The sequence below is a fragment of the Mytilus trossulus genome, chromosome 4 (assembly GCF_036588685.1).
Source record: "Mytilus trossulus isolate FHL-02 chromosome 4, PNRI_Mtr1.1.1.hap1, whole genome shotgun sequence".
NCBI lineage: Eukaryota > Metazoa > Mollusca > Bivalvia > Mytilida > Mytilidae > Mytilus > Mytilus trossulus.
Window position 1 is genome coordinate 71,737,831 of NC_086376.1, and position 27,509 is coordinate 71,765,339.

General features: G+C 31.1%; 1 protein-coding gene across 3 annotated transcripts; it reads right to left on the reverse strand.

The window, feature by feature from the left end:
- Positions 1-8,465: 8,465 nt before the first annotated feature.
- LOC134715892 (F-box/WD repeat-containing protein 5-like) lies at positions 8,466-27,363 on the reverse strand. 3 transcript variants are annotated; one of them, XM_063578432.1, is made up of 8 exons: positions 27,278-27,363; positions 23,997-24,245; positions 22,714-22,889; positions 18,432-18,624; positions 16,763-16,887; positions 15,039-15,454; positions 14,017-14,229; positions 8,466-9,846 (listed from the first exon to the last, which is right to left on the reverse strand). In XM_063578432.1, exons 2-8 carry the CDS (start codon positions 24,154-24,156, stop codon positions 9,633-9,635), a joined length of 1,497 nt encoding a protein of 498 aa, XP_063434502.1. In that variant the 5' UTR covers positions 24,157-24,245; positions 27,278-27,363; the 3' UTR covers positions 8,466-9,632. The 3 variants fall into 3 exon arrangements, with proteins under 3 accessions (XP_063434502.1, XP_063434504.1, XP_063434503.1); XM_063578434.1 differs by having other exon boundaries at positions 23,997-24,227; positions 27,278-27,347; XM_063578433.1 differs by having other exon boundaries at positions 27,246-27,338.
- Between the last annotated feature and the right edge of the window lie 146 nt (positions 27,364-27,509).

The window sequence follows — 27,509 nt, forward strand, 5'->3', positions numbered from 1 at the left end:
ATTAAATTAGATATGTAATAAAAAATATACCTTCATGTGCTACTTTCTGAGTAAAATGAGTTCGAAATTTTGTAAATTTGATCAACATTCAGATTTTCGGCCATAAATTCTTTTTCGAAAGAAAGACATAACTTTTTTGTTATAAAAGATAAACACAAATTGTTTTTTGTTAAATAATCGGCAATTTCTGTATTTTATAAGTATCCTAAAACATTATGCATTTTTTATTCAGAAATAACTCATATTTATCAAAAGTTCACGAATTGAGGAATATACTTTGCTGCATGTTTATCAAAATTAAAAAAATATCCTCTATTTACAGTTTTATTAAATTTGGGTCACATAATCTCCCTGCAAAATGAAACAAATTGCTGTTTTGAAAAATAGGGGTCCATGAACTCGTTTTCAAATTAAATCAGTTTGAATGATAAAAATCAGTAGAAAAACACATCTTTTCCCGAAATGTCACAGTTTGACGTCGTGAAAATAACATTTTACGTTAGCAACGTCATTACCTCTTTTGTGCTTATAACGTGACTCTGTACTTTAAAAGATCCCGTCAGTATGATATTTGTCTATAATATGTCATTATGATATATTTCTATTATGAATTACTATATACGTTGAACCACAAACGTCAAAATCAATCAATGGCGTAGTGGAATTGACAATTTTTGGATTCTCATAAATTCCATGTATAACTTTTGAACTAGTTTGAATCTCGGTCTATTTCTGTAATTTATTCTTACATACTTTTGATTTTTTAACTCTGTATGCGTACATTGCCTATGAAATTTTTTTAAAATTGTTTGTATGCACATTGAACAACAAATTTATGTGACGTATTTAATTTTTCTAACGTCAGACACTCAAATCAATCCATGTGTTCTTAGACAGTAGATGTTATTGTGTCCTGTTAAATTGTTCCCTTTAAAAAGTTTTGGATTCTCATATATTCTATGTATAATTTTTGGACTAGTTTGAATCTCTGTCTATTTCTGTAATTTATTCTTACATACTTTTGATTTTTTAACCCTGTATGCGTACATTGCCTATGTAAATTTTTAAATTGTTTGTATGCACATTGAACGACAAATTTATGTGACGTATATAATTTTTCTGACGTCGGACACTCAAGTAGATCCATGTGTTCGTGGATAGGTTTTTGTGTCCTGTTAAATTGTTCCTTTTAAAAGTTTTGGATTCTCATAAATTCTATGTATAACTTTTGGACTAGTTTGATTTCTGTAATTTATTCTTACATACTTTTGATTTTTTAACCCTGTCTGCGCTCATTGCCTATGTAAAATTTAAAATTGTTTATAATCCAGGTACTTTTGATAACTATTGTATTCACATTGAACGACAAATTTATGTGACGTATATAATTTTTCTGACGTCAGACACTCAAATCAATCCATGTGTTCGTAGATAGTAGATGTTGTTGTGTCCTGTTAAATTGTTATACGATGATGACTGATGTTCCCATATTTTGACTATTTTATTGATTGTGACTGTTTATTTAACGCATCATGTAAATGTAACGGAATTTGATGAGACTGTTATTAAAGTGAGAGGGTTAGCGCTATAGAACCAGGTTTAATCCACCATTTTCTACATTTGAAAATGCCTGTACCAAGTCAGGAATATGACAGTTCTTGTCCATTCGTTTTTGATGCGTTTTGTTTTTTGTTTTTTGATTTTGCCATGTGATTATGGACTTTCCAAATTGATTTTCCTCTGAGTTCAGTATTTTTGTGATTTTACTTTTTGTAACTGTATCGTATGCCCTTAATAGTTCTATTGCGGAGACAGCATTTCACAAGGTGTTAATTAGCACAGGGGTTACGTTTACATCCAAATAAATGTTAAAAAGTTCTAACATTCTACGACACTGCTCACATAGTAATTTAAGAAGATTTTCTCTCCCCAGTGCAGTATTAGATAGTATGACGTGTTCTATAGTTTCGTCCTCTTAGTTGCAGATTTCACAGATAAGAGGTATATCACATTTGTTGAACCTTTGCCTGCTGAATGTAATTTTCTGTTGTAATTTTAATCTGAAAGGTATTATGTTGATGTCTCTACAGTTTGGTGTGTTTGTTGTAAGTAGTTATCAAAGGTATCAGGATTATAATTTAGTACGCCAGACGCGCGTTTCGTCTACATAAGACTCATCAGTGAAGCTTATATCAAAGTATTCATAAATCCAAACAAGTACAAAGTTGAAGAGCATTGAGGATCCACAATTCAAATAAATGTTGTGCCAAATACGGCGAAGGTAATCTATGCCTGGGATAAGAAAATCCTTAGTTTTTCGAAAAAATTAAAGTTAACAGGAAATTAATGCAAATGACCACATTATTGATATTCATGTCAACACCGAAGTGTTGACTACTGGGCTTGTGATACCCTTGGGGACGAAACGTCCACCAGCAGTGACATCGACCCAGTGGCGTTAATAAAATCAACGGTACCAATTTTGTTGCACCAGATGCGCATTTCGACAATACATGTCTCTTCAGTGATGCTCGTGGCCAAAATTTTTGAAATCCAAAGCTTATATAAAAGATGAAGAGCTATAATCCAAAAGGTCCAAAAAGTATAGCCAAATTCGTGAAAGGAATCAGAGCTTTGCACGAGGGAGATACATTCCTTAATTTATAATAATTTTTAATATTTTGTAACAGCAAATTTTAATAACACAAAAAATCCGTATTATCATGCCAGTACCGAAGTACTGGCTACTGGGCTGGTGATACCCTCGGGGACTAATAGTCCACCAGCAGAGGCATCGACCCAGTGGTAGTAATAAAATCAACGGTACCAATTTTGTTGCACTAGATGCGCATTTCGACAATACATGTCTCTTCAGTGATGCTCGTGGCCAAAATATTTGAAATCCAAAGCTTATATAAAAGATGAAGAGCTATAATCCAAAAGGTCCAAAAAGTATAGCCAAATTCGTGAAAGGAATCAGAGCTTTGCACGAGGGAGATACATTCCTTAATTTATAATAATTTTTAATATTTTGTAACAGCAAATTTTAATAACACAAAAAATCCGTATTATCATGCCAGTACCGAAGTACTGGCTACTGGGCTGGTGATACCCTCGGGGACTAATAGTCCACCAGCAGAGGCATCGACCCAGTGGTAGTAATAAAATCAACGGTACCAATTTTGTTGCACTAGATGCGCATTTCGACAATACATGTCTCTTCAGTGATGCTCGTGGCCAAAATATTTGAAATCCAAAGCTTATATAAAAGATGAAGAGCTATAATCCAAAAGGTCCAAAAAGTATAGCCAAATTTGTGAAAGGAATCAGAGCTTTGCACGAGGGAGATACATTCCTTAATTTATAATAATTTTTAATATTTTGTAACAGCAAATTTTAATAACACAAAAAATCCGTATTATCATGCCATAGTTATCAACAATTCCAAAAAGTTGTGCCAAATACGGCTAAGGTAATCTATCTCTGGGATAAAAAAAAAATCATATTTTAGGCATGTTTCCTTTTCTTCTACATACCAGCTTTCAATTAAAATTCGATTTTGATTCTTTCTTTTTTTTTGTTAATATTGATGATTTGGCTATAGTGTTGTCTCCAAAACGTTTTAAAACTTTGAGGTATACTTACGTCTCAATTGGTATTATTAATATAATTATGTATATGTCCGGGTCAGTTGTTCGTTTAGACACTGTGAATATTTGTTTTGTGCTTGTTTTATGGAACTGTTGAATAGTATCCAAAATACTACCTATTCCAAACCATATGTCAGAATATGTATTAAAAGAGTTATTTATGTTTCGGGGTCTAGTATAGTCTCCCCATGCAGGACTGCACCCATTAGGCTTTATCATAATTGTATTGCTTTCTTGATGTACTCGTCTCAATCGATTTTGATGAGTTTGTCTGACCTTTTTGTAAACCAATGTGACGACTGTCATAGGATTATTGCCTTGGTTAAGTCGATGAGAAAATGAATTATCCGATTAATTAAAAGTAGGAAAATGTACACTTGCATATTGTCTAGTTGTCCAAGTGATCGAGTGTGCTACACACATTGTTTTGTTTGACTGAATTCAAGAATAAATAAACTGTCGATATAAATCAAAAGCCTTTTAAAAAAGCCGTTACCACGGCTGTCAAATGGAGAAAGTTTATGATTGTAGAAAATTCTCGTATTTTACCAAGAATATAAATTAAGATCAACGCCAGAAAAATAACATAGTCAGATCATGGGCTTGTCAAATGTTGTTTGTACTGCGGCTATAAAAGTGTACGATAATAACAGAAGTGGTTAAATGTTAAACTTAAATAAACTCAAAAACTTGTTTTCTACAGAAAAAAAAAACAGAAAACGATAGCCAATGATTATCTGCGATTTCTACTTGTGACTCAAAGCAAAAAATCCAACAACAATGTCTTAGCAAATCTTATTGTGTCGTTGCAGTTGAATTATATGCACGTTTGTGTCACACTGATAAACACTTTTAATTACAAAACATAATAACAAAAGCGGTATAAATCTGATCCAAATTGTATTTTGAAACAAATCTGCAAGATACAATAAATGCGAGGAAAATAATCTGTAAAATTAATTGCATCAATGCGCATAAACAGAATGTGAGAAAAACATTATTTTCCGACTGGTAAACAAGTGTAGTATAACTTTACAGTGTTTGAAGTTATAAGAGAACATAAACATTTAACAGTTTGTAGAATCTTTTCCCCACACTATTTAGTCTGAAAATCTCCACGAATGCCAAAAATACGTATTGCTCCCAACCGGCCATATTTCAGTGGGAACTATGTGTCTCCATGTTAAAACTTAACCAACAGTAAATGCGAAGCGGTTATAGAAGGCCTTCAAATCATCAGGCACCTGGAATTTCAAAACATTTCAGTCTTTAGGTGCTTTTTTTTAATTAGCCAGAGACTCATTGATGAATTTTGACTGCAATGTTTACAACTCGATAAAATTATAGAATAATTTTTTTTGAATAACAAATACTTAGTAAATAATAAGAAACAAAAACATTTTAAAATCTTTCAATCTGTTGAGACTTGCGACGGAAGACTTTCGTTTTGATACCGAATGTTTATATATTCGTTTGTGATATGTAATCTGTAGAAATTGTTTCTGTTCACGTCTCAACATATCCCTCAAGGACATTCCCTAATTAAGTTTGGTTATAACACGGCTTGAAGGTCAGCTTAATTTGTGGTCAGTAACTGACTGTTATTGAAAAAATCAAATATGTTTCTATAGACGTACATAAATAATGAACAGCTGAGGTCAGATATGCTTACTAATCAAATGAACATCAGGGTTTATACTTTGTGACTGGATCTGATACTGGTTATTGTAAAGTACTCCTTGAAGGTTGCTATTTTTATTAGATGTCGGACATTTCTTTTCATATCTGCCTCGAACTGATCGGCAACAACACACTTTCCTATTACATCTCCATAGAAAAACAGTCTATTCTAGTGGGATTAAAACGTGATAACCAAAGAAAGGCTTAATCAGTTCATATCGGTGCATTTCATTTGCTCGCTCTACTTTTACATTTTTTTTGCATACAAATCATCACATGTTCCATCAAGTAGTAAGTGTATCCTCCTCACTTCTATTGCATGGTGTTTCGAGCTCTCCATAAACTTGATATATGTAGTTGGTAGAAAAACAAATAGGCATCGGTGTCCTGAATTATATTCTCTAAGTCGGAGACAAAAAACTGTTTACTTTACAATATTCATAAATAAATTTCATGTATCATGTATTATGACTCGCGGGGTTGATAGTGGCCATTCGTATATACAAATAATCCCGAAATTTCCCTCTATAACAAAACATTTGTTGTCTAGGTAATAAAACCTTTGACCATAATAGGAAGTTCTATTAATGTTAATTACCCCCATAGTCACTGTGAAAAAGTTTTACGTCAGTATAGATATAACACATTTGATAAACGATATCAATATATCAGGTTCTCGGAATCTACAGACTGGAAAAATATCACCCTTGATTCAAATTGCAGTGAGTGTGTATGAAGCTTCATAGACAGCTGATATTTATATTGTCATAAAGCTATAACTAGAAGTGTGCAAATTTTGTTATGAATTAAGAAGATCAAACAGTTCAAATACACGACGTAACAATTGTATATCAGTAAGTCAATTGGCACGAACATAAAATCATAAAGATAAACACCTTTATCCGACTGTTTATCAGGGGGAGGACAATACTAAAGCCTATATCCTTGATTTTAGGTTAAAAGCTTTATAAAAAATTAAAGCACATGCATGCACTTAATTTAGACAGGTAAATACTTTATAACATAAATGATGTGGTATCGTCTTGTTTATTGACGTTACAAGGTTGTGATACAGGAATTGTTGAAGAATAGAAAAAAACGTATTATTTTCATGAACATTTGTCTCCTCTTTCGTGTTATCGATATGGCTTCCAATCTTTACTCTTGAGACCTGAAAAAATCATAATGTTGAATGTTTATATCGATACTGTCATCGATCCTTCCAATATCTGGGTAGTTTGTGCCATATGCATCTTGGTACATGTTTGGATTAAGTGATATGTTTGTAGCACATGCACTAGCCATCATGTTTAGCCTTTACATTTTTCCGAAAGTCAGCATTGGAATTTTCTTACATGGCTGACAGAGACCAAAGCAGCAAACAAGTAAAATGACCTTTGGAACATTACAATGAAAAATTAAAGCCTTTTAGAAAAACACAAGAACACAGAATTTGACGATGTTAACAGCCTTAAGACCAACGTAAGAGACTTGATTTTAGATGCAATCGTCGTACACGTACCAACAGGAACACATTAACAAAACACTCTCTTCCGTGAATGAACACAGGTATAACACACCAGTAACAAAGAGAAGATAGCTTAAAACTTTGTCAAAATATGTGGTGAATGAAACGTGTAACAAGAAGAGATACAAAACTTCTTATGCACGAATACAGAAGCTTAGACATCAACACAATTCTTACATTGCAGATGTTGTAAGTAGGGAGAAAACCCTGATAGATTCCGTAAAGAGCCAGAAACAAGATGCATCATAAATTGAGACATTGAATTCAAAAGATAGCTCCCTCCAAAGAAAAATAGGTACTAAGCATTCATATACTTAACCAATAATTCCAGTCTGTATACACCCAAGAAGACACGAGTGTGTTGCCTAACTTTGTTATTAACTCACGTCCTATCAAAGACAATATCACTATTCATGAAACACGTTTAAATATTCTTAAAAGATCTAAGGCTATCCAAACTGACAGGCCCAGTTGATGTTACAGCTTACATTCTCTCAAACAGGCAAGTGAATCACATTGTTTTGTTTATTTTACCATTTGTTTCCCATTATTCAAAGTTAAACTTTTTGATAACAGTTGTTTAATGTTTGGTCCCTTTTTTATCAGGAAGGAATAATACTAAATCAGAGTGTATATATGTCTCTGACTAAATGTATTGCCTTTCATCTTCATAACATTTTTCCCTTTCCCATTTGTGCTTTGCTTCACCAATTTTCTAATGAGGTGTCACTGTTGATGTTACTGCATACAGAAAATTGTAATTACCAGAAGACAACATTAATTCAAAGGCAGAAAGTTTCTGAAGATTTGAATAAAACAAAGGTATTTACTTTGCTTTTAAAGAAAGTCTGTGAACATGTATTATATAGTAAAACAGAGTCATTCAAGTTACCGAAATATATAAATTTGTTTTGGTTAAATGTAAAGGGATCATGACTATAACTCATTCAGTCATCCGATTATTTTGTTGCAAACAGAGATTATTTAGCACTGGACATTATAAGCATTTTGCCTGCTGCTAGATTTATTTTACCTACTTGTATTTAAGTTTTACTCTATCAAATGTTTTTTTCTAGCCGTTGAGAACATCTAGGTTTGAAAATAAGATACCCTTAAGATCATTCATCACACGTCTGGTTGAAATTGGTTCAGTTGCTTCTAAGGAGGAATTTTAAAAAAAAAGTGATGACAATAGCTCATATGGCACCATGGGTGGAAAACATGTTGATCTTTTACATTGAAGTAACAGAAACTAATTAATCACAAAAGAAAATGCATTTTAATAGGATTCAGCTTACAATGAAAATGAGTTCAAGGTTAAATTCCACATGTAAGACTGACATAGATACTAATTGAAGCATTTCCAGATTACATGTATTTAAAGGAGATATTTTTGGTCTTGATATTCACTCTCATAATTATCCCATCAATAAAACAATCAAAATTGATTTTACCGGTTCATGAACTATATATGAAAATGTTGTCAAGAACGACTGAAATATACTGAAACTTAAAACCATAAGGCATCCCTATTCTAAATATGTATTGTGCAGCTTTTTATATCATCCTCTGATATTATGAAGGTTTATATTACATGCCAACTGTCATCATTTTAATAATAGCATATTTTATACTGTTTATTAACAAATCAAATAACAAACATTCATAAACAAATTTTCTTCAACAAACATTCCTTGAAAAAGAATCATAAACAGCATTCAAATAATATTAATAAACAATCTGAATCTATCAAACTTGGTTTACATTATAATATTTACCATACATTCCTATGTAGGGTCCAATTTATTAGAAAAAATATCTAAGATGTACTTAAATACAAACTGTCCCAGTTTCGTCAACTTATAAACAATATATAACACCTTACCATTTAACTTAATGTTACTTAAGACAACTCTTGTATGATATGTGAAATCAATGAAAAATAGAAGCTTCAAGAAGCCTGAATCTCTTACCAGGCAAAAAATGTCATACTGTTTTATTTTGGTATTTCCACTAACATGAATTCATTTGGTTCAGTAGTACCTGTAACATGTAACAGAAATATTTGTTTGCAAACAGACAAACAAGTTGAATTGCTGTAATAACTTATAGCATTCTGAAATTAAATCTAGTAATCCACATCAAAGTCAACAAAAAAAGTTTTACCTTCAAGGTACTTTAAAAAAAAAAAATCTTTTTGATTCTCAGAAATATTTGTGTGTTCTACCTCAATAATATTTTTGTTTATAAAATATAAAAAAAAAAACATTTAAAAAAATAAAATATATCTTATTAAGCACCACCATTTGCTGTCAGATTAAATCTTCTTTTTATCTCAAGCATTCATAAATATATCTCATCCAATAATAACTAACCTGTATTTAAACTACAGTTTATCTAAGAAGATTTTAAGATTTCTAGAGGAATTTTGTCGATTTATTTCTGTTCGAAAAATAGTCCATTCAATTCTACTTATCAATGTTCTAAATGTCCTAAAGTTAAAATAGTGATCAAATAGATTGTACTAACACTTACAGTTTGAATAGCTGTAAATATAGGGTTTTTTTTTTTTTTTTACTGGGAAATAAGGATCAAAACACTGTAAAACACATTCAACATCTGAATGATTTGGAATTAAAACACCAATAAAGATTCAATCATGTAGCTCTTTATCTCTATGACAACATTCTCTCATATAATGTCTTGCTTACTCTTCTCAACTACCAGTAATCCTATTCTTTAATCTCTTAATTTCAATTGCATATTTTATAATTCTATAAGTATGAAGAATCAACTGGTTGTAATGTCTTCATCCTATTTCTTGACCTCCATATTCTGATCGTATGGTCATCACCAGATGTCACCATTGTCTCACAGTCTTTAGGGTTAAATTCTAGACCATTGACCACACCCTCTTTGTGTTGTAATGTAGTAATCAAACATCTGTAATATCTATCCCATAGGTAGGCTTTAGCTTCTTCACTTCCACTGGAAAATAATTTTAAATTTCAAGTACTGTGAATTCAAAAATTATTGCAAGACTTTTATTAAAGCGAAAGCGACTTGGTGAGTCGCAATAATAAGAACTTGCATTTTAATATCTATTACATATATCTGTATGCAGATTTTCTTAAATCAAAAAAATTTGTCTAGCATTTTTGTCCTTTTAAAAAAAATCGCAATAATAAATGCACACAATAATTTCTGAATTAACAGTATATTTATATCATTTAAATAATCAAAAGCAAAGATAGTAAAATCTAATTAAGGAAGCTCGTGGGTACAAAAATTTCAGCAAAAAATTAAACGTTAAATTTTTTCATTACAAATTTTATTCATTACACTATTAGTCATTACTTTATGATATGGTACAAAAATCAACCCAAAAAATAAATTCTGTTTGGCCCCAGATGACTTTTAAAATGGTTATATCATTGAAAAAGCTCCAAATTATCTCCCTTTGGTGCAAAAAAGATTTTTTTTTTGGCATTAAATTTGAAATATCTTTATTAACTCATCGGTGACCTATATTTTTTATTACAGTTTTCAAATAAGCTGTACATAAACTAAATAATTGTATAATTTAAGCGATTTCTGTTATTATGTTATTTTTTTGTTTCGATATTTATACCTGTTTTTCTCCCATTAATTAGTTCACCAGAAAAAAAGGACATTAACAAAAATGTATGCTTCTTCCGTAGGCAGATTGTGAACTTAAATGAACGGTGACACAATTTTTTTATTTCATTTTTCTTTTAAGTATATGGTGAAGTTCATTTTTATAAAAATATATAGCCAAATCCTATATTAGAAAAAAAAAGATTTATACCCAGGAGCCCCCTTAACATTATTTTTCCTAATATGAAACATGCAAATATCTAGCTTTTGTACATGTACTGAAATTCATCATTTACATAAATATCATATTTGAACATCTTGGATACAGGTTTTAATGCAAGTACAGTAAAAACTAATGAAATGTTATGTTGCAGTGTTAAAGGGAAAATTCACGATTTTTTACTTATGGTTTAAATATGTTCATTATGACATAATATATATATTCACAAAGTTTTATCGCTATATGTGCAGTAATAAAGGAGAAATTCAATATTTAATGAAAAAATATTAACTACTTCCTGTAGGTCGTGACGTTTTCTCCTGGTTTTTGCATGCCGGGATTTAAAATACAATCATTAAAAGTCTTGGTTTTTAATCATATTTTAACGTAATCGTAAGCGCGCCGATGACTTATGCTTTATCTAAAACACCATCCGATAATAAGAAGATAAAACGCACAGACGTCCAATTGTACATATTCATGAGATAAATTTTCTATGTTAAACGTATATATTCGAATTATTTTTGTAGACAACACAAAAAGTTATAAATTTATTTTTAATTAATATATTTTCGGAATGATAAGGTGAACAAAGTAAAGTACAATAATCTGTAAAGACAATATGTTGGTGTACTCTTATTGACCTTTTACTATCTCTGCTATGACTTGGTTGATACGATGTGTGTATTCACGGTTCTGTGGCAATACTCGTAGATGGCTTGTTGAAAGGTAAATTGTTATTTGCACTTCGGTATTTAACCACGCCTCTCGGGCACACCTTGCCAGGTGTGACTGTCTATTCGGATCAGTGAATTATAAGACAAGGGAGCATTCAATACCCATATTTAAAATATATATTCAAGTTGGTGACAAATAAAAATTGATCGCCGTGGAATTATTTAATTATGTTTGGTGCTATTATTTATTTGAATTCAAATAAGTTAATTTACTAAGAAATACACAATTTTCGGTTAAAGACGGGAAACTTGAATCATATGTCCGATTGAAATGATTTACACCTTTTGTCCTTGATTGATGTCTAATAAAAAGGAGAACTTAGAAATTATAAATAGCTTTACCAAAGTATTTTTATTTGTCTTTATTAGGCAAATAAATGAATGAGAACACTTAGATTTAGACTTTTTAAAAGCCACGTATAAATTAATAACTGGAACTCACTGAAGATAACTCTACCGAAGCGGAATATAATATGAACGAATAAAGAAAAAATATTTTTCTACTTGAAAAGTTTTAAAAAATTAACAGCAAATTTAAGGTCTTCTTGGAATGGAATCAAAAAATTACGAATAGATACTCTTTATCAAGTGTGAAAAACGTCAACCAAATTTAATCATAATCGGAGACGTCCTTATTAAAATAGTCTTCGTCTCACAACGTATAATACTTAATAACTATTTGACCAAAGATGTTTAAAAACAAAAGACAACGAATTTAATGTCATCTTTCCCTATTTTTGAATGTAATTATAAGTCTGTTCAACTGGCAAGAATACCCCTAAAGCGGACAAATATCTGACAAGCAGTTTATTCTTTAAATTTGCTGTCATTGAATATCAAGAAAGAAAATAAATCCCGAAAATGATTTGAAACTTTAATACTCAATAGCTTTCCTAGAAAATATTCACATCCCTCGGGGATTATTAGTGTACGTCCAGTTGCATATGTCGGAACAATTGTGGTGATGACGAATTTCTTTCTTTATTCGAGAACAATCTAATTGATATATAAATCTGTGATTTTACTATGTTCATAACTTCGATGAACCAAAGCAAGTTATAGATCGACCTGTTTTTAAATAAAATTGGTCCTCTTCTTCTTCTTCTTTTGGTATACAATAGTCTATCGAATTGGATGATTACATACTGTTGGTATATGTGGACTAGTCTATTTACAAAACTTTTACCCCAATTTGCACAAAATGTATGTTTCTTTCTTATGTTCAATGTATACATGTATATATTTTAAATTGCGCTGTAGTTCCGTAACTTTCTATCCGGGCGTATAAACGAATCATCGACAAGGTCGCACATTTTTTTAATCAACATTTCTGGAATGATCCAACTATGTCCTTTACTATTGACAACGAGTAAATATTACATTTTCCCAGAGACATATAATACAATTATATGTCTCTGATTTTCCCAAATTAACCCTTGGAAAAAATACGTATATTTGTATATCTTCAATTTTTTTTTTTTTTTTTTTTTTTTTTTTTTTGTATCATTTTTTTTTTTTATAAATAATATTCTTTACACCAGAAATTTTATTTATAAACAAGCGTATAAGTTAAGTAATGACTAGTATATTATATCACTTTCGGACACGCAAGACAGAGATGAATATTATACATGCACCTGATAGTTCAAAATGGAAAGTTATAAGTTATCGGCCGTGTATACACTGATCAATACCTACAGAAGTGAAACGATGCATGAACTTGCAAGCCCGACAGGAAATCGCTTGAATACCTGGACGTGTCACCTGACACCCCTCACAATACCTTTGGGAGTAATACCTTAAGCCATGCGGGTGATCAGTGGAGCGAAGATCCTAATTTATTTGAATAAAGTATATTACTTTAAAGAATTATGAACGAATTAGATTTTCGAAAACAATTTTCACGGAACACTTATTTATGATTTGAAATTAGACTTTTTAACTAATTCCAATATTAACAGTTTAAAAATAACAGACTATATGGTTATTAAAAAAATAAGAACATTTTCCGTATCAAGTTAGTTAGTCAGATAAAACAACCGTACGATTGACAAGATATCGACACGTAATTAAGACTACATCGGTTACTGTAGTTTTGTTTCTTTGTGGTTTATAGACATATCGTGACTTTTATTTGGACAAGATAACAAAATGGCGGAAGGCAGAGAACTGATACTCAAAATTTAAAATCGATGGTGATCTCTTATCTAGCGGAATAAAACTTTAATATTTATAAATTTGAGCATTTTTATACAGAATGGACATAATATCAATTTTTGATTTTTTTGCGAAGTTTCCCTTTAAATTGTTTATTTATAAGATTCTTGTCAGTACCTGTGGATGTGTGACTATTAAACTTGTACACCTTATCAACATTGTAAAATAATTGGTAACTTTTTAAAAAGTGTATTGATCCAGATTGAAATGGTGAAATACACAACTACAATACTACCTTAAAAAAAAAAAAATCCTCTTTTCTTTCATACAATTAAAGGGAGAAATCTTTTTTTTAAACCTAACCTTGCAAGTTTTTTTTTCTCTTTTCTCTCATACAAACAAAGGGGACATTTGTTTAAGCCTAACCTTGCCACAATATCATCTGAGGTATCCAGACATATGTACCATGCTGGGTATTCTGAGAAACCTTTGTGTCCCTCATAGACAATATCCGGCATTATCTGCTTTGTCTGCAGGTCTATGACATTAACTTGTAGATTTTCCTTCAGGTGTAGATAGTCTTCCCATTCTTCATTTTCTTCTACTTTGACTGCTTCACGGAAATTAAAATATAAATACCTGGAATAATAAAATCAACATGTGTTTATAAAACTATTAAAGCTGTAAAATGAGAACTGGAAGATAACTGCACTTCATGTGATGCTTTCTTGTAGGTATCAAAGTAGTGCAACATCTTTATTTATGTGTAAGTATTCAAATTGTCTAAAAATATCTTCTACTCAAATTCTAAATTTCAAGTTAAAAATTATTTTTCAAATTTCATGGAATTTTCTCTTGCCTTCCTATATATGTCATGTATAAGAAGGAAACATGAATTTTAAACTAAGTGTACTATTCCTACACATAGTTTTTTGTGTGAATTTCACCACAACCTGATTCCTAGCTATAGCCTGACTCCAACTTAGAAAAATAATCTTATTGTAAACATTGGGGACAAAAATCACTGATATATCTGTCTTAAATTGAATTTACCTACCATTTTCTGCAGTCTTTTTATTATTTTGTTACACTTTGAAATTTCAAACAAATTTAGGACAAGCGAAACTGAGAGTTTAACTCTGGTAATCACATTGCATGTACATAACCATCTCTTTTGCTTGATATCTTATTTTTGTTGTTTCACTCTTGCATTGTTTTTCATACATGTATTTCATGATTAGCATCTCAATTCAAATCTAAAGTCAGAAAACAGAATCAAAGTACATCACTTAAAATGTATTATAAGTACTGACGACCCATCTGAAATGATTAAACATTGATGTCATGAAAAAAATATGATGGTTTGAAAAAGCTGACATGTTGCGATAGAATAACCTCAGAATAACCAATAGTTATGCTCAAAAGCAAAACAAAACATCTCGTCTCACCTGTGGTCATGTGACAACTTCATACCAGATATATACTGTCCAGGTCTTCGTATCACATCATAGCTGAAAGGTCGAACTGCGTTGGCTTCATCAAAATCTTTTGTTGTTTGAACATCCTTTAACTTGTGTAAAATTATACAATCATGAATTCCTGCCACAAAAATTAAGTATTTAATACATGTATCACTATTATTTCTATCTGTGTTGTATATCACAGAATTTGCGTTTCTATTTATATCACATTTTGGCGTCGGAGGTTTTTGTTTGATTGGAACATTAGCTACCATTAGATTCATAGTATGATTGCAATCCGCATAAAATGTACATAGTCTATTTCCATCTGTATTATCTAATATCTCCTGAGGGTCTGGAGGCTTTACTGTTTCCTGGTTCATTCTAGTCCTTTTATCTGGAACCTGTCAAATAGTATTATAATTAATTCATAGTTGAATGAGATTCCTTAATGTGTTGAAAGTAAGTATGATTTTAGAAGGGTATTTTCCTTTTTTTTTTTTAATACTTGAAATACATCAATTGAAAATCGCCTGAATTTAGTTTACCTTATGTAACCCAAGAAAGTGTAAACAAGGGGCAATGTTAAATGATGCATCGTCAATGGATAAATGGTGGACTCTTTTATATAAGAAAAATCTATTTTCTATTTTAGGTGTAATATACTTATACAACCAACTTCTTTTAACTGAATTTTTTCATATTTTTAGCCCATTATTATTTACAGCTTTTTAACAGATAAAACAAGAATGTGTCCAAAGTACACAAATGTCCCCACTTGCACTATCATTTTCCATGTTCAATGGCCCGTGAAATTGGGTAAAAAAATTAATTTGGCATTAAAATTAGAAAGATCATACCATAGGGAACATGTGTACTAAGTTTCATGTTGGTTGGACTTCAACTTCATCAAAAACTACCTTGAACCAAAAACTTTAACCTGAAACTTGCACTTCCATTTTCTATGTTCAGTGGACTGTGAAATTTGGGTCAAAAGTCTAATTTGGCTTTAAAATTAGAAAGATCATATCATAAGGAACATGTGTACTAAGTTTAGAGTTGATTAAACTGCAGCTTCATCAAAAACTACCTCAACCAAAAACTTAAACCTGAAGCGGGACAGACGGACAAAAAAACAAACGAACAAACAGATGGATGGACAAAGGGACGCACAGACCAGAAAAAATAATGCCCATCCACTATTGTAGGTGGGGCATAAAAAAAACATTGTTTTATTCATAAAACCAAGTTAGATATTTTCATAGTAATGTACAATGTAAATTAACATTATTTTACTATTCATGACGGATTCATGAAAATAAATAAATTTAGCGGGTTTACAGCTAGCATGCAAATCAAGACTTGATATACTTATAGACAACAAACATATTTTTTTTCAAGTTCTCTAGTGAATTACACAGAACTGTTTTATATTTGAATGCCTACACATTTTACACAACATGTAAGTGGGCAAGTTTGTATTATAAAAAAAAACAAGGTTTCAAACCAGTTCAATCATTCAAAAAGGCAGTTTGAATTTTATTATTGAGAAACATCATTTAAATCAGTAATACATACACATATTAGTAAATGAATGTGTTATTCTGTCACTCTATAAGTATTTGTCTATGTTTAAATTCTTCATTTTGTCATTCTATAATCCAGCTCTTGTAGAAAAATATGTGTAACTCACATTCTTGATAATACCATACCTTGAAAGAATTAATAGTTAGGTGATCATGATTTGTGGCATATCCACCTAAACACACTTCTGTATCAGCCCAATCAGCAAACAGATGAGGTGGATTCATACCCATCACTCTAATTATAGTGAAACCTGAAAAAATAGAACTATTGTAAATGCAGAATAAATATTAGAATGAGTGCTGTGACTTTGTATACAGTGAAATCTGTAAAGATCGAGTGCTGTGACTTCTTATTATTAAATCTAAATAGATGACAAACTATAATTTAAGAGAAATGAATTTTAAAAAAAGGCAACATTATTTACTTTCGTCCTTTGAGAGAATTGTGAAAACATTTAAGGTTCATCCATACACTTTGACTAAAACACATGTGTTTACACCATGGACAGATACCACTGTGTAATTTGAAAAGTTTAAAATACTGGCAGCATCTAGGTATATATTATATTGTATTCATTTTGTGTCTTAAAATATTAAATACTTTTGTGGATTTAGCTAAACATTGTCTTTCCTTGCCACATGAGGTGTAAAAATAAACAAAGTCTGTCGATATCTTTGAGGTGATCTCCCTCTGGTAACGATTTTTATTGTATCATATTGATTGAAATGGACAATAGAGGGACAATAAAAAAAAGAAAAAAAGTGATTTTCATTTTGTAAATAGTGTAAATTAGTAAACTGTATCAAATTAAATTCATATGCTTGTTTATTTTACCATCTTCTGTGGCAAGGAAAGAAAATATTCATCAAAATCCATATTTAGGTTTTTACCTTAAAAAAACAGAAAATTGATGTACCATTTATTTATCTAGGTGCTGCCAGACTTTACAACTTTTCAAATTGTACAGTTTTGCCTGAACATAAAGAAATTTTATGGTGTAAACACAGGCATTTTTGTCAAAATGTATAGATGAATATCTTATTTATGATCATTATTATGTATAGATGAATATCTTATTTATGATCATCATTATTCAGAGAAAGGAGTTTTGGCCCAAAAAAATAAAATGTTTGATAACCATTTCAAATTGGCACATAATGTTAAGAAATGCATAGGGTCAAGAAATATAAATGAAAAACATAAAGATTTTTATATGATGACGTCTCAATTACGTCATAATATGTACTGTTTTCACAAAAACCATAAAAAATACAGAATTAAGGCAGTTTTCTGTCTTTATTTCCGTTGTAGAAACATCCTGCGCAGCCGAGAAACAACAAATTAATTTAATAGAAGCTTTATTATAACTATTGGCATAATCTCACCAAATATAAAGATGTTTCTTAGCTATAGGTGTGCACATACTTTTTCAATCCAAAGTATACTTTAAATTTGATGAAAAAAACAAGAAAAATCACAGAATTTAACAAAATATGCAAATTAGGTCATGATTTGTTGGCATTGTAACTTGTTTTATGTCAAATTTGTTTTGTTTTATTTTAGAACCTTATACCTTAGTCATGTTTTCAATAATTTAAGAATATGTATGATATCTTTTAAATTTGCAGTAATTTTGGGCCAAATAAAGGCCTTATTGCCCCATTTGTATACTCCTTTGTAAAATGAGTGGAATCTCAGTTTAGTTGAAAAAGCTGTATCCGCAAGTTGGACAAATATCTTCATCTTAGTGATTCAAAAGCATTATTTGAGCTTCTCTCAGAATTTTGAGCCTACCTTGTGTCATGTCAAAGATTGCTCCATGTCCCATGAAGAACTCGTTGTAGTACGGTCCATTGATGTTAACACCACACACCAATAAAAAATCATCCGTTTTGTTAAACACAGCATATTGGGTTAAACTCCATTCTAACATTTCTTTTAAGTCTGCTGAATACTTTAGGGTTGTTGGAAACCCAATTTCCCATACCTTGAAAAATAAAGAATAAACACCAAAATCTAACAAAAAAAACAATCATTATTTTAACAGAATTTTATGTGTATATAAGCTATAATAACATTGGATCAAAATTTTGATTAATTATGATAACCTTAAACTAGAGGCTCTAAAGAGCCTGTGTCGCTCACCTTGGGTCTATGTGCATATTAAACAAAGGACACAAATGGATTCATGACAAAATTGTATTTTGGTGATGGTGATGTGTTTGAAGTTCTTACTTTACTGAACGATTTTGCTTCTTACAATTATATCTATCATGAACTTTGCCCATTAGTAACAGAGAACTATATTTGGTAAAAATTTACATAAATTTACCAAATTAATGAAAATTGTTAAAAATTGACTATAAAGGGCAATAACTCCTTAAGGGGTCAATTGACCATTTAGGTCATGTTGACTTATTTGTAGATCTTACTTTGCTGAACATTATTTCTGTTTACAGTTTATCGCTATCTATAATAGTATTCAAGATAACCAAAAACGGCAAAATTTCTTTAAAAATTACCAATTGGAGGGCAGCAACCCAACAACCAGTTGTCCAATTCATCTGAAAAATTCAGGGCAGATAGATATTGACTTGATTAACAATTTAACTTCTTGTCAGATTTGCTCTAGATGCTTTGGTTTCATAGTTATAAGCAAAAAACTGCATTTTACCCCTATGTTCTATTTTTAGCCGTGGCGGCCATCTTGGTTGAATGGCCAGGTCATCGGACACATTTTTCAAACTAGATACCCCAAAGATGATTTTGGCCTAGTAGTTTCAGTGGAGATTTTGTAAAAGATTACTTAAGATTTATGAAAAATGGTTAAAGATTGACTATAAAGGACAATAACTCCTAAAGGGGTCAACTGACCATTTTGGTCATGTTGACTTATTTGTAGATCTTACTTTGCTGAACATTATTGCTGTTTACAGTTTATCTCTATCTATAATAATATTCAAGATAATAACCAAAAACAGCAAAATTTCCTCAAAATTACCAATTCAGGGGCAGCAACCCTACAACCGATTGACCGATTCATCTGAAAATTTCAGGGCAGATAGATCTTGACCTGATAAACATTTTTATCCCATGTCAGATTTCCTCAAAATGCTTTGGTTTTTGAGTTATAAGCCAAAAACTGCATTTTACCCCTATGTTCTATTTTTAGTGGTGGCAGCCATCTTGGTTGGTTGACCAGGTCACGCCACACATTTTTTAAACTAGATACCCCAAAGATGATTGTGGCCAAGTTTGGATTAATTTGGCCCAGTAGTTTCAGAGGAGAAGATTTTTGTAAAAGATTACTTTAATTTTCGAAAAATGGTTAAAAATTGACTATAAAGGGCAATAACTCCTTAACGGGTCAACTGACCATTTTGGTCATGTTGACTTATTTGTAGGTCTTACTTTGCTGAACATTATTGCTGTTTACAGTTTATCTCTATCTATAATAATATTCAAGATAATAACCAAAAACAGCAAAATTTCCTCAAAATTACCAATTCAGGGGCAGCAACCCAACAACCGATTGACCGATTCATCTGAAAATTTCAGGGCAGATAGATCTTGACCTGATAAACATTTTTATCCCATGTCAGATTTCCTCAAAATGCTTTGGTTTTTGAGTTATAAGCCGAAACTGCATTTAACCCCTTTGTTCTATTTTTAGCTGTGGCGGCCATCTTGGTTGGTTGACCAGGTCACGCCACACATTTTTTAAACTAGATATCCCAAAGATGATTGTGGCCAAGTTTGGATTAATTTGGCCAAGTAGTTTCAGAGGAGAAGATTTTTGTAAAAGATTACTTTAATTAACGAAAAATGGTTAAAAATTGACTATAAAGGGCAATAACTCCTAAACGGGTCAACTGACCATTTTGGTCATGTTGACTTATTTGTAGATCTTACTTTGCTGAACATTATTGCTGTTTACAGTTTATCTCTAACTATAATAATATTCAAGATAATAACCAAAAACAGGAAAATTTCTTCAAAATTACCAATTCAGGGGCAGCAACCCAACAACCAATTGACCGATTCATCTGAAAATTTCAGGGCAGATAGATCTTGACCTGATAAACATTTTTACCCCATGTCAGATTTGCTCTAAATGCTTTGGTTTTTGAGTTATAAGCCAAAAACTGCATTTTACCCCTATGTTCTATTTTTAGCCGTGGCGGCCATCTTGGTTGGTTGACCGGGTCACGCCACACATTTTTTAAACTAGATACCCCAATGATGATTGTGGCCAAGTTTGGTTTGATTTGGCCCAGTAGTTTCAGAGGAGAAGATTTTTGTAAAAGCTAATGCCGGACGACGGACGACGGACGCCGGACGCCGGACGCAAAGTGATGAGAAAAGCTCACTTGGCCCTTTGGGCCAGGTGAGCTAAAAAAGTCATATGGAATCAAATTTGTCCTAAAGAGAAATTAATGGAGTTTGTTCCTTTTCTTTTGCTTTTTTTTCTGTTGTGTATATACAGCATATGGTTCAATAAATCATATCATTATCTTGGTTTCACTATGAAATAATCCAATATATGTCATTTGTGAAATATGTGTTGTGACGTCACTTGTTTAATATTTTTCTGTATTTGAAATCTTGGATTACCACTTAGTGGGTTATTTTCGCGGGTGTTAAATTTTGCAATTTTCATTGAAAAGGGTATATGCAATATTTTGGTGGTTATTATTTTGGCGGATTGAAAACTTTCATCAATACATTTTGTACCTTTGCATGTGCCCTTTTAAGTTGGCCAAATTCATTTTGGCGATTTTATTTTATCTGTGAAAATGAGCGAAAATTTACACGCAGCAAAAGTAACCCACTATACAGTAATTATACTGTAAATATATCTGAGTGAAAAACTTGTGTGTTATGAGAAAAAAGTCTAAAGATAATTATTAACTTCTGTAACAAAAAGAATCTCATTGGTAAATTATTTTGTCATAGATGGGGCAATATGTGTAATTGTTTCACCATAGGCGGTAATGGTAACGTTTTCTTCTGTTGCTCAGCCCATATTGTAAACTTGTATATGTATGATCGTTTGTTTGGAAGCTGAGACATTTTTACATATGTGGTTAAATTATCGGGGTGCAAAGTGTGGTTCATTTTTCCGTAAATTAGCAAACCCTGAGTATTCTTTTGCGATGTGGCTCCTCATGGTAAAAAATCACATTTTTAACACAATAAGTGCTTTCAAAATTTAATACTTTGAACACATTTAATAGCTCCATAGTTTTCACACATTTATTCAGTGTTCCCCTACTTTCTAAATTAACACAAATGGTTCAGCTCAGTCATTTTTTTATGATAGAAATGTGTCAAATATCACTACACAGAGATTTTTCGTTTACACATGACTTTTGTGTTCCTCTTTTCAAGGCGCATTAGGGATATTGTCCCAGATAGCAAAATTATGTTTCGGAAACATTGAACATGAAATGTTAAACTAAGGTGTGCCATTAAAAATTTCAGGAGAAAATATATATGTCAAGTTAAAAATTAGTCACTCCAAGTGTAAAATAAAGGTCATTGTAATTTATATGTTCTGTGAATGTTTTATGGACATGAGTGACAGAGCATAAATATATATCTAACACTGAAAATCACGGCTTTTTACTTTGTACCAATAGAAAACCTAAACCCTACATGTATTTTCAATTCAATTAACATTTAAACCAGCAGATATTCTTAGGAATTTGGAGTCTTAGACAATTGTTTTAATATTTTTAAGACTTCTTATGGTATGTACACAGACAATGACAGAACTTGGAATACTATTAGAAATTTCAAGAGCTTTTTTTCCATTTTCAATGTGATCACAATTTAATTTAAATTTGTAAGTTTTGATTTGGACCCCAAGGGTCTATAATAAGTTTTTGAACTGAAAAAAAAGTTAATTTACATTGCAAGAAAAACTGTTTAAGTAACATGTATCCAAATGTTTCAGGAATGCATGTGTATTGAAAGATTATTTTTGTATTTATATTGAAAAGGGGATCAAAGGGGTTTGGAATATGGTGCCTGCCATAATGCACTCAGTATATATTACATACATGTATCTCACCTTGACAGTGCAGTCTTTTGAAGTAGTACAGACATATTTTCCATTATGAGAAAATGCAACATCTAATACTTCATCAGTGTGATCAGTGAGCACTTCACTCTCAATTGCTGGTGTGTGATAATAGAATCGTTTGTACTCACTGTACCAGGAGTCTTTACCTGGAGCTAGGTCTGTATCTGAAATGGAGGAGATTCAATTATAAAATCTTTGCTCTCTGCAGTGGATATAGTTTTTCCTTCAAACTTAAGTATATGAAGGAGCTCATAAAATAATGTTTTAATTAATAGTTATTGAAAAATGGGGCAAAAATTTCAATATTTAATAATTTTTTTTGCGTAGTTATCCAATTTTTCGATTTTGAAAATGCATTGCAAGAACAAGTAATTGTAAAGTATGGGCTTGAAATGGACAACAGGAATGCTTTTCTCAAACAATACAGGTTCAACCATTTAGTTGTAAACTCGAAAAAGTTACAGGACATAATTGCAGATATTTAAAAAAAAAACCAAGACCATGCTGTCCATGTTGTCAGAGAAAGGATGAAAGGGTAAAACTTTACTTTAATACTTTTGGTATGATTTATTGAGCACTGTGTACTCCTTTCATAGAGTTTTTGCATCTTTTCAATTCTTTTTAAAGTGAAAACATTCCATGAAATAAAGTCCTTCTTGACAGCAAAACTTCTGCAAAAGCTGAACTGGTACCTGCAATATTTAACCTACATTTTGAATGTCTACATGTGCAGCTATACCTTGTAAACAAAAGACATATGCACTGCATTAATTAACTGTATGACTAATTTTTTATTCATAAAAACTTCTTAAATCTTATCAAAAAGTATTGCCTTTCGTATGAATATCAAGATGATTCCCAGTATTAATTTTTCTAATGATTTAAAAGTTCAGCTTACAAGAAAGGTTAACATTCTCTCAAGAACTATTTTGTCTATGGACGGTTATCAATTGTTATGTAAAAATACCAAAAACCATAACAAAAAGGATCTATTTATTTTCTGATTTTTCTATGAATTGTAAAAACATGCACATAAAAGCGAAAGCTGGTATAGATATGAAAAACATACCAAAGGAATAGCTCAAAATACCATCTAATACCAATAAACATATGAACAGGTTAAGAATGAAATTCTGTATTGTACATATTAAGTATGTAACCAAGTTCAGAAAGGTGCTTGGAAGTCTGGTCAACGGTAAAAAAGAATTGACTGCATCATTTTCTAAAAACCAACATTGAAATCATAAAATGTGAAGTACAACTTTATATACTTTTGAGATTATATGTTCTCCTGATTAACTTTCTCCATAAAGTTTCATCTAAAGCCACACGCTGCCATTTCTTACAGACTGCAGTAATGTTCACCAGGTCTTGAAACTTTAAATACTGGAAAATCTCTAACAACCATGTATCTGGAATGTCCTGCCACATATTACTGTCTTGACAAAGGTTTTCTAACTGGTCATATCAACACCAACTGGCTTTTCAAACCTTTTCATTATCTGGAAGACAATTGTACACTACAAGAATAAAAGAAAAATCAATTAAAATGCATGTTATCATCGATTATTAACTATGTAAAGTCATCTTATCTTCTTTAATTGAATTCTTATGATTTCTTTGCTCTAATAGAATTTTAAATTCTCTGCCCTTTGAAGATGCCTTAATTACACATCATTTAAGTGTAATTTCATGGACAATGGAAATCTAATTTGTCTGTTAGGCCAAATGAAATAGTATGTGTGGTTCCAGTTACATCTTAAATTTTTTTAGAGTAGGAAGGTAGGGTTTTTTTTTTATCTTCTGTTTTATTTTTACATTGACTCTATGGGAGCAACATTTTGACTTTAACAGTGCTTAATGCCAAATGGCAAAAATATCTAGGGTAGGCTATTTAAGAGACTAAAAAGTAGGGTACATATAGGTAGGGTAACTGGAACCACACATATATTTTTATTTGGATCTATCTTCAGAACACTGCTCATTTACAAGCCCACAAGGAGCAATTTTTGAAGGCCTTGTGAAATTACTCAAGATTTTTGCACATTCAGTTTCTTTGTATAATTAATGAGATGAAACATCAACCTCTAATGCCAAAAATTGTGCAAACTTGGATAAAATCATTAAAGGCATGATTTTACATCTAAAACTTTTGTGGGATTGTAAGAAATATTTTCTTATACAAGTAAATTTTGAGAAAATTAAGGGGAGATTATTCAAACATTATTTATTTACTTATTTGTGTATATTTTTTTTTACTTCTATACATTGTAAGTTAATATTTTAAAAAATAACTTGCACAAATAGTACCCCTGACTGATAAACCAAAACATAATTTATATTAAGATTTTTCAGCACCAAAAAAAAGTAAGAAATTTAAACCCACTTTATTTTGAAACAATGATTTTTTTTTTTATAGAATACACTAACCAAAACATAGATTCAGATTATTCTACACAAAAAAAAAGTTGTCAGAATCTCACCTTTCTTTTCAAAACAATGATAAAATTGTTATACTATAGCAATACAATCAATTACAAAGTTATTAAACACAAAACCAATTAGGGCTGTTCCAGAAAATACTATGTCCCCCCCAGGGACGGCACTTTTTTTTTAACCCCCACCACCCACAGAAATAAAATTTAATTAGAACAGCATTCCCTTTGCATTTTGGTATTTCAAATACAACCACCCACATAATATTTAAAAAAATTGCCTTCCCTGGGTGGACATAGTATTTTCTGGAACAGCCCTTTAAAAATGCTTGAAAACACTAAAGGTGAAATAAAAAATATATAGTATTGTACATATATAAAGCATTGGATGTAGTAGATTCAACTACAATTCTGAACAAAGGAAGATAATTCCAATTTTTAAAAATGTTTTTAACAATGAACAGTGGGTATTGCATACATGTATTGGAAAAATGACAAAAAAAACATCTTTCTTGTAGTATATTATTAAGACAATAGCATACCTGTCAACCTGTGACGATGAAAATGCAGGTCATGACCTGCATTGAAGAATCAAATCTCAGGTCATAACGCGTACAAACTTTTTCGAGCTGAATTTCAGTATTTATGGTACATTTTCTTATAATTTATATGGAAGATACCAGAACATCAATGCATGTTCACTTGGTTAAGTAATTTTTAATTTATTAGTTATTTTTTCACTGCACTTTTTAAGATTTTTATAGTTTTGTGTATCATAGTCTTATGTTCTTTACTATTTGTAATCATCAAATGCTAGAATTTATTTTTCAAATGTAATGTTAAATTTGTTTGAGCCCACTGGCTGTGTAGCCATCCTATTAAACACATCATACCTCTATTGAGCAGGAAATTAGAGTATGACAAAAATATAGTAATACAATGTACATGTAAGGCAGTGTAAATGTAAAAAATAATTTTCAACTTTTTTTTCAAAATTGTATAAAGGTATTAAAATAATGGAAAGTTATTTTTCAATATGTATTTGAATTTTATATTTTTCATGATTTAACCTTTTTCACCCATAAAACATAAATATAAGGAATAATTTTAAATGGTGACAAATAAGGGGAAGTAACTCTAACTATTTGAAATATGTTTGTAAACCAAGTGCAATTTATTTACGACCTAAAGCTAAGGTAATTGGTGTTAATTAACAGTGTGTTTGACACCAAAGCTGTCAATTGAAGCCATGCACTTAATGGGTCACTTAATTTGACAGTTTACATAGCTAGATGAACTTCCTGTTCATGGAATAATTAAGAATTTGCCGGTATTTCAAAGGAATATTACTTATGAAATCAATCTCAAGGCTAAGAAATACAGGTGGGTCATTTTCGGAATTCCCGGGTGATTTCAATGACCCGACAGGTGTCCCGGGTGATCCCTCAGAATTGTGAAAATCTTGGGTCACACCCGCAGAATACGGGTCAGTTGACAGGTATGCAATAGACAATATTTTATTAACACAAACACATTTACATTAAATGGTTATGACATACAAAATTAAGACAATACACTGACAATAGTTAAATGCATTATAATTATATTAGAGTGACAGTGGTATTCACAGCGAAGAAAAAGAGTATAAATATCAACAGTGTACTACAGCGAAGAACAAGAGTATAAATATCAACAGTGTACTGTTGATATTTATAGTCTTTTTCTTCGCTGTGAATTTATAAATGTTCATGAACAAATAACAAAAGAACACAAACAAAAATTAGGTTGCATATATTAAAAGAAATACAAGTTATACAGATGTTCTCAATAAACAAAAATCATTAAAAAGTAGGGAAGGTAGAGTTACTGTAACCATTTATGTATTTTTTTTATTTGGCCTGAGCTTGATTGATTGATAGATTGGTTGTTTCTTAACGTCCAGTGACAAATATTTCATGCATGATTCCCGAGCTTGAGGAAACAGATTCTAACAGGATTCTGGGGAAGGTTGTGAAGGTTGAAATGATTTTTGATTGTGTTGTCCGCAAATATTATCCAACATAGTATATAAATCATATGACATACGGCTAGATTTAACACAGATATGAGTTTCATACCAAAAAATGTTTCTGCGTTACCAACATCAGATGATAGATAACACCACGATACCAGTTTTTGAACCAGTTGTCATCCGAACTGAAATAACTGAATAACTATTTACCACAAAGCTTTAAAAAAAATATAAGCAGGAAGGTAAGATTTATGAAAATAAAATTATTGATTTTGTATCAAATTTTAATGCAGTAACTTTATTCATGATCGATTTCATAATTTTAATAATAAAACGGT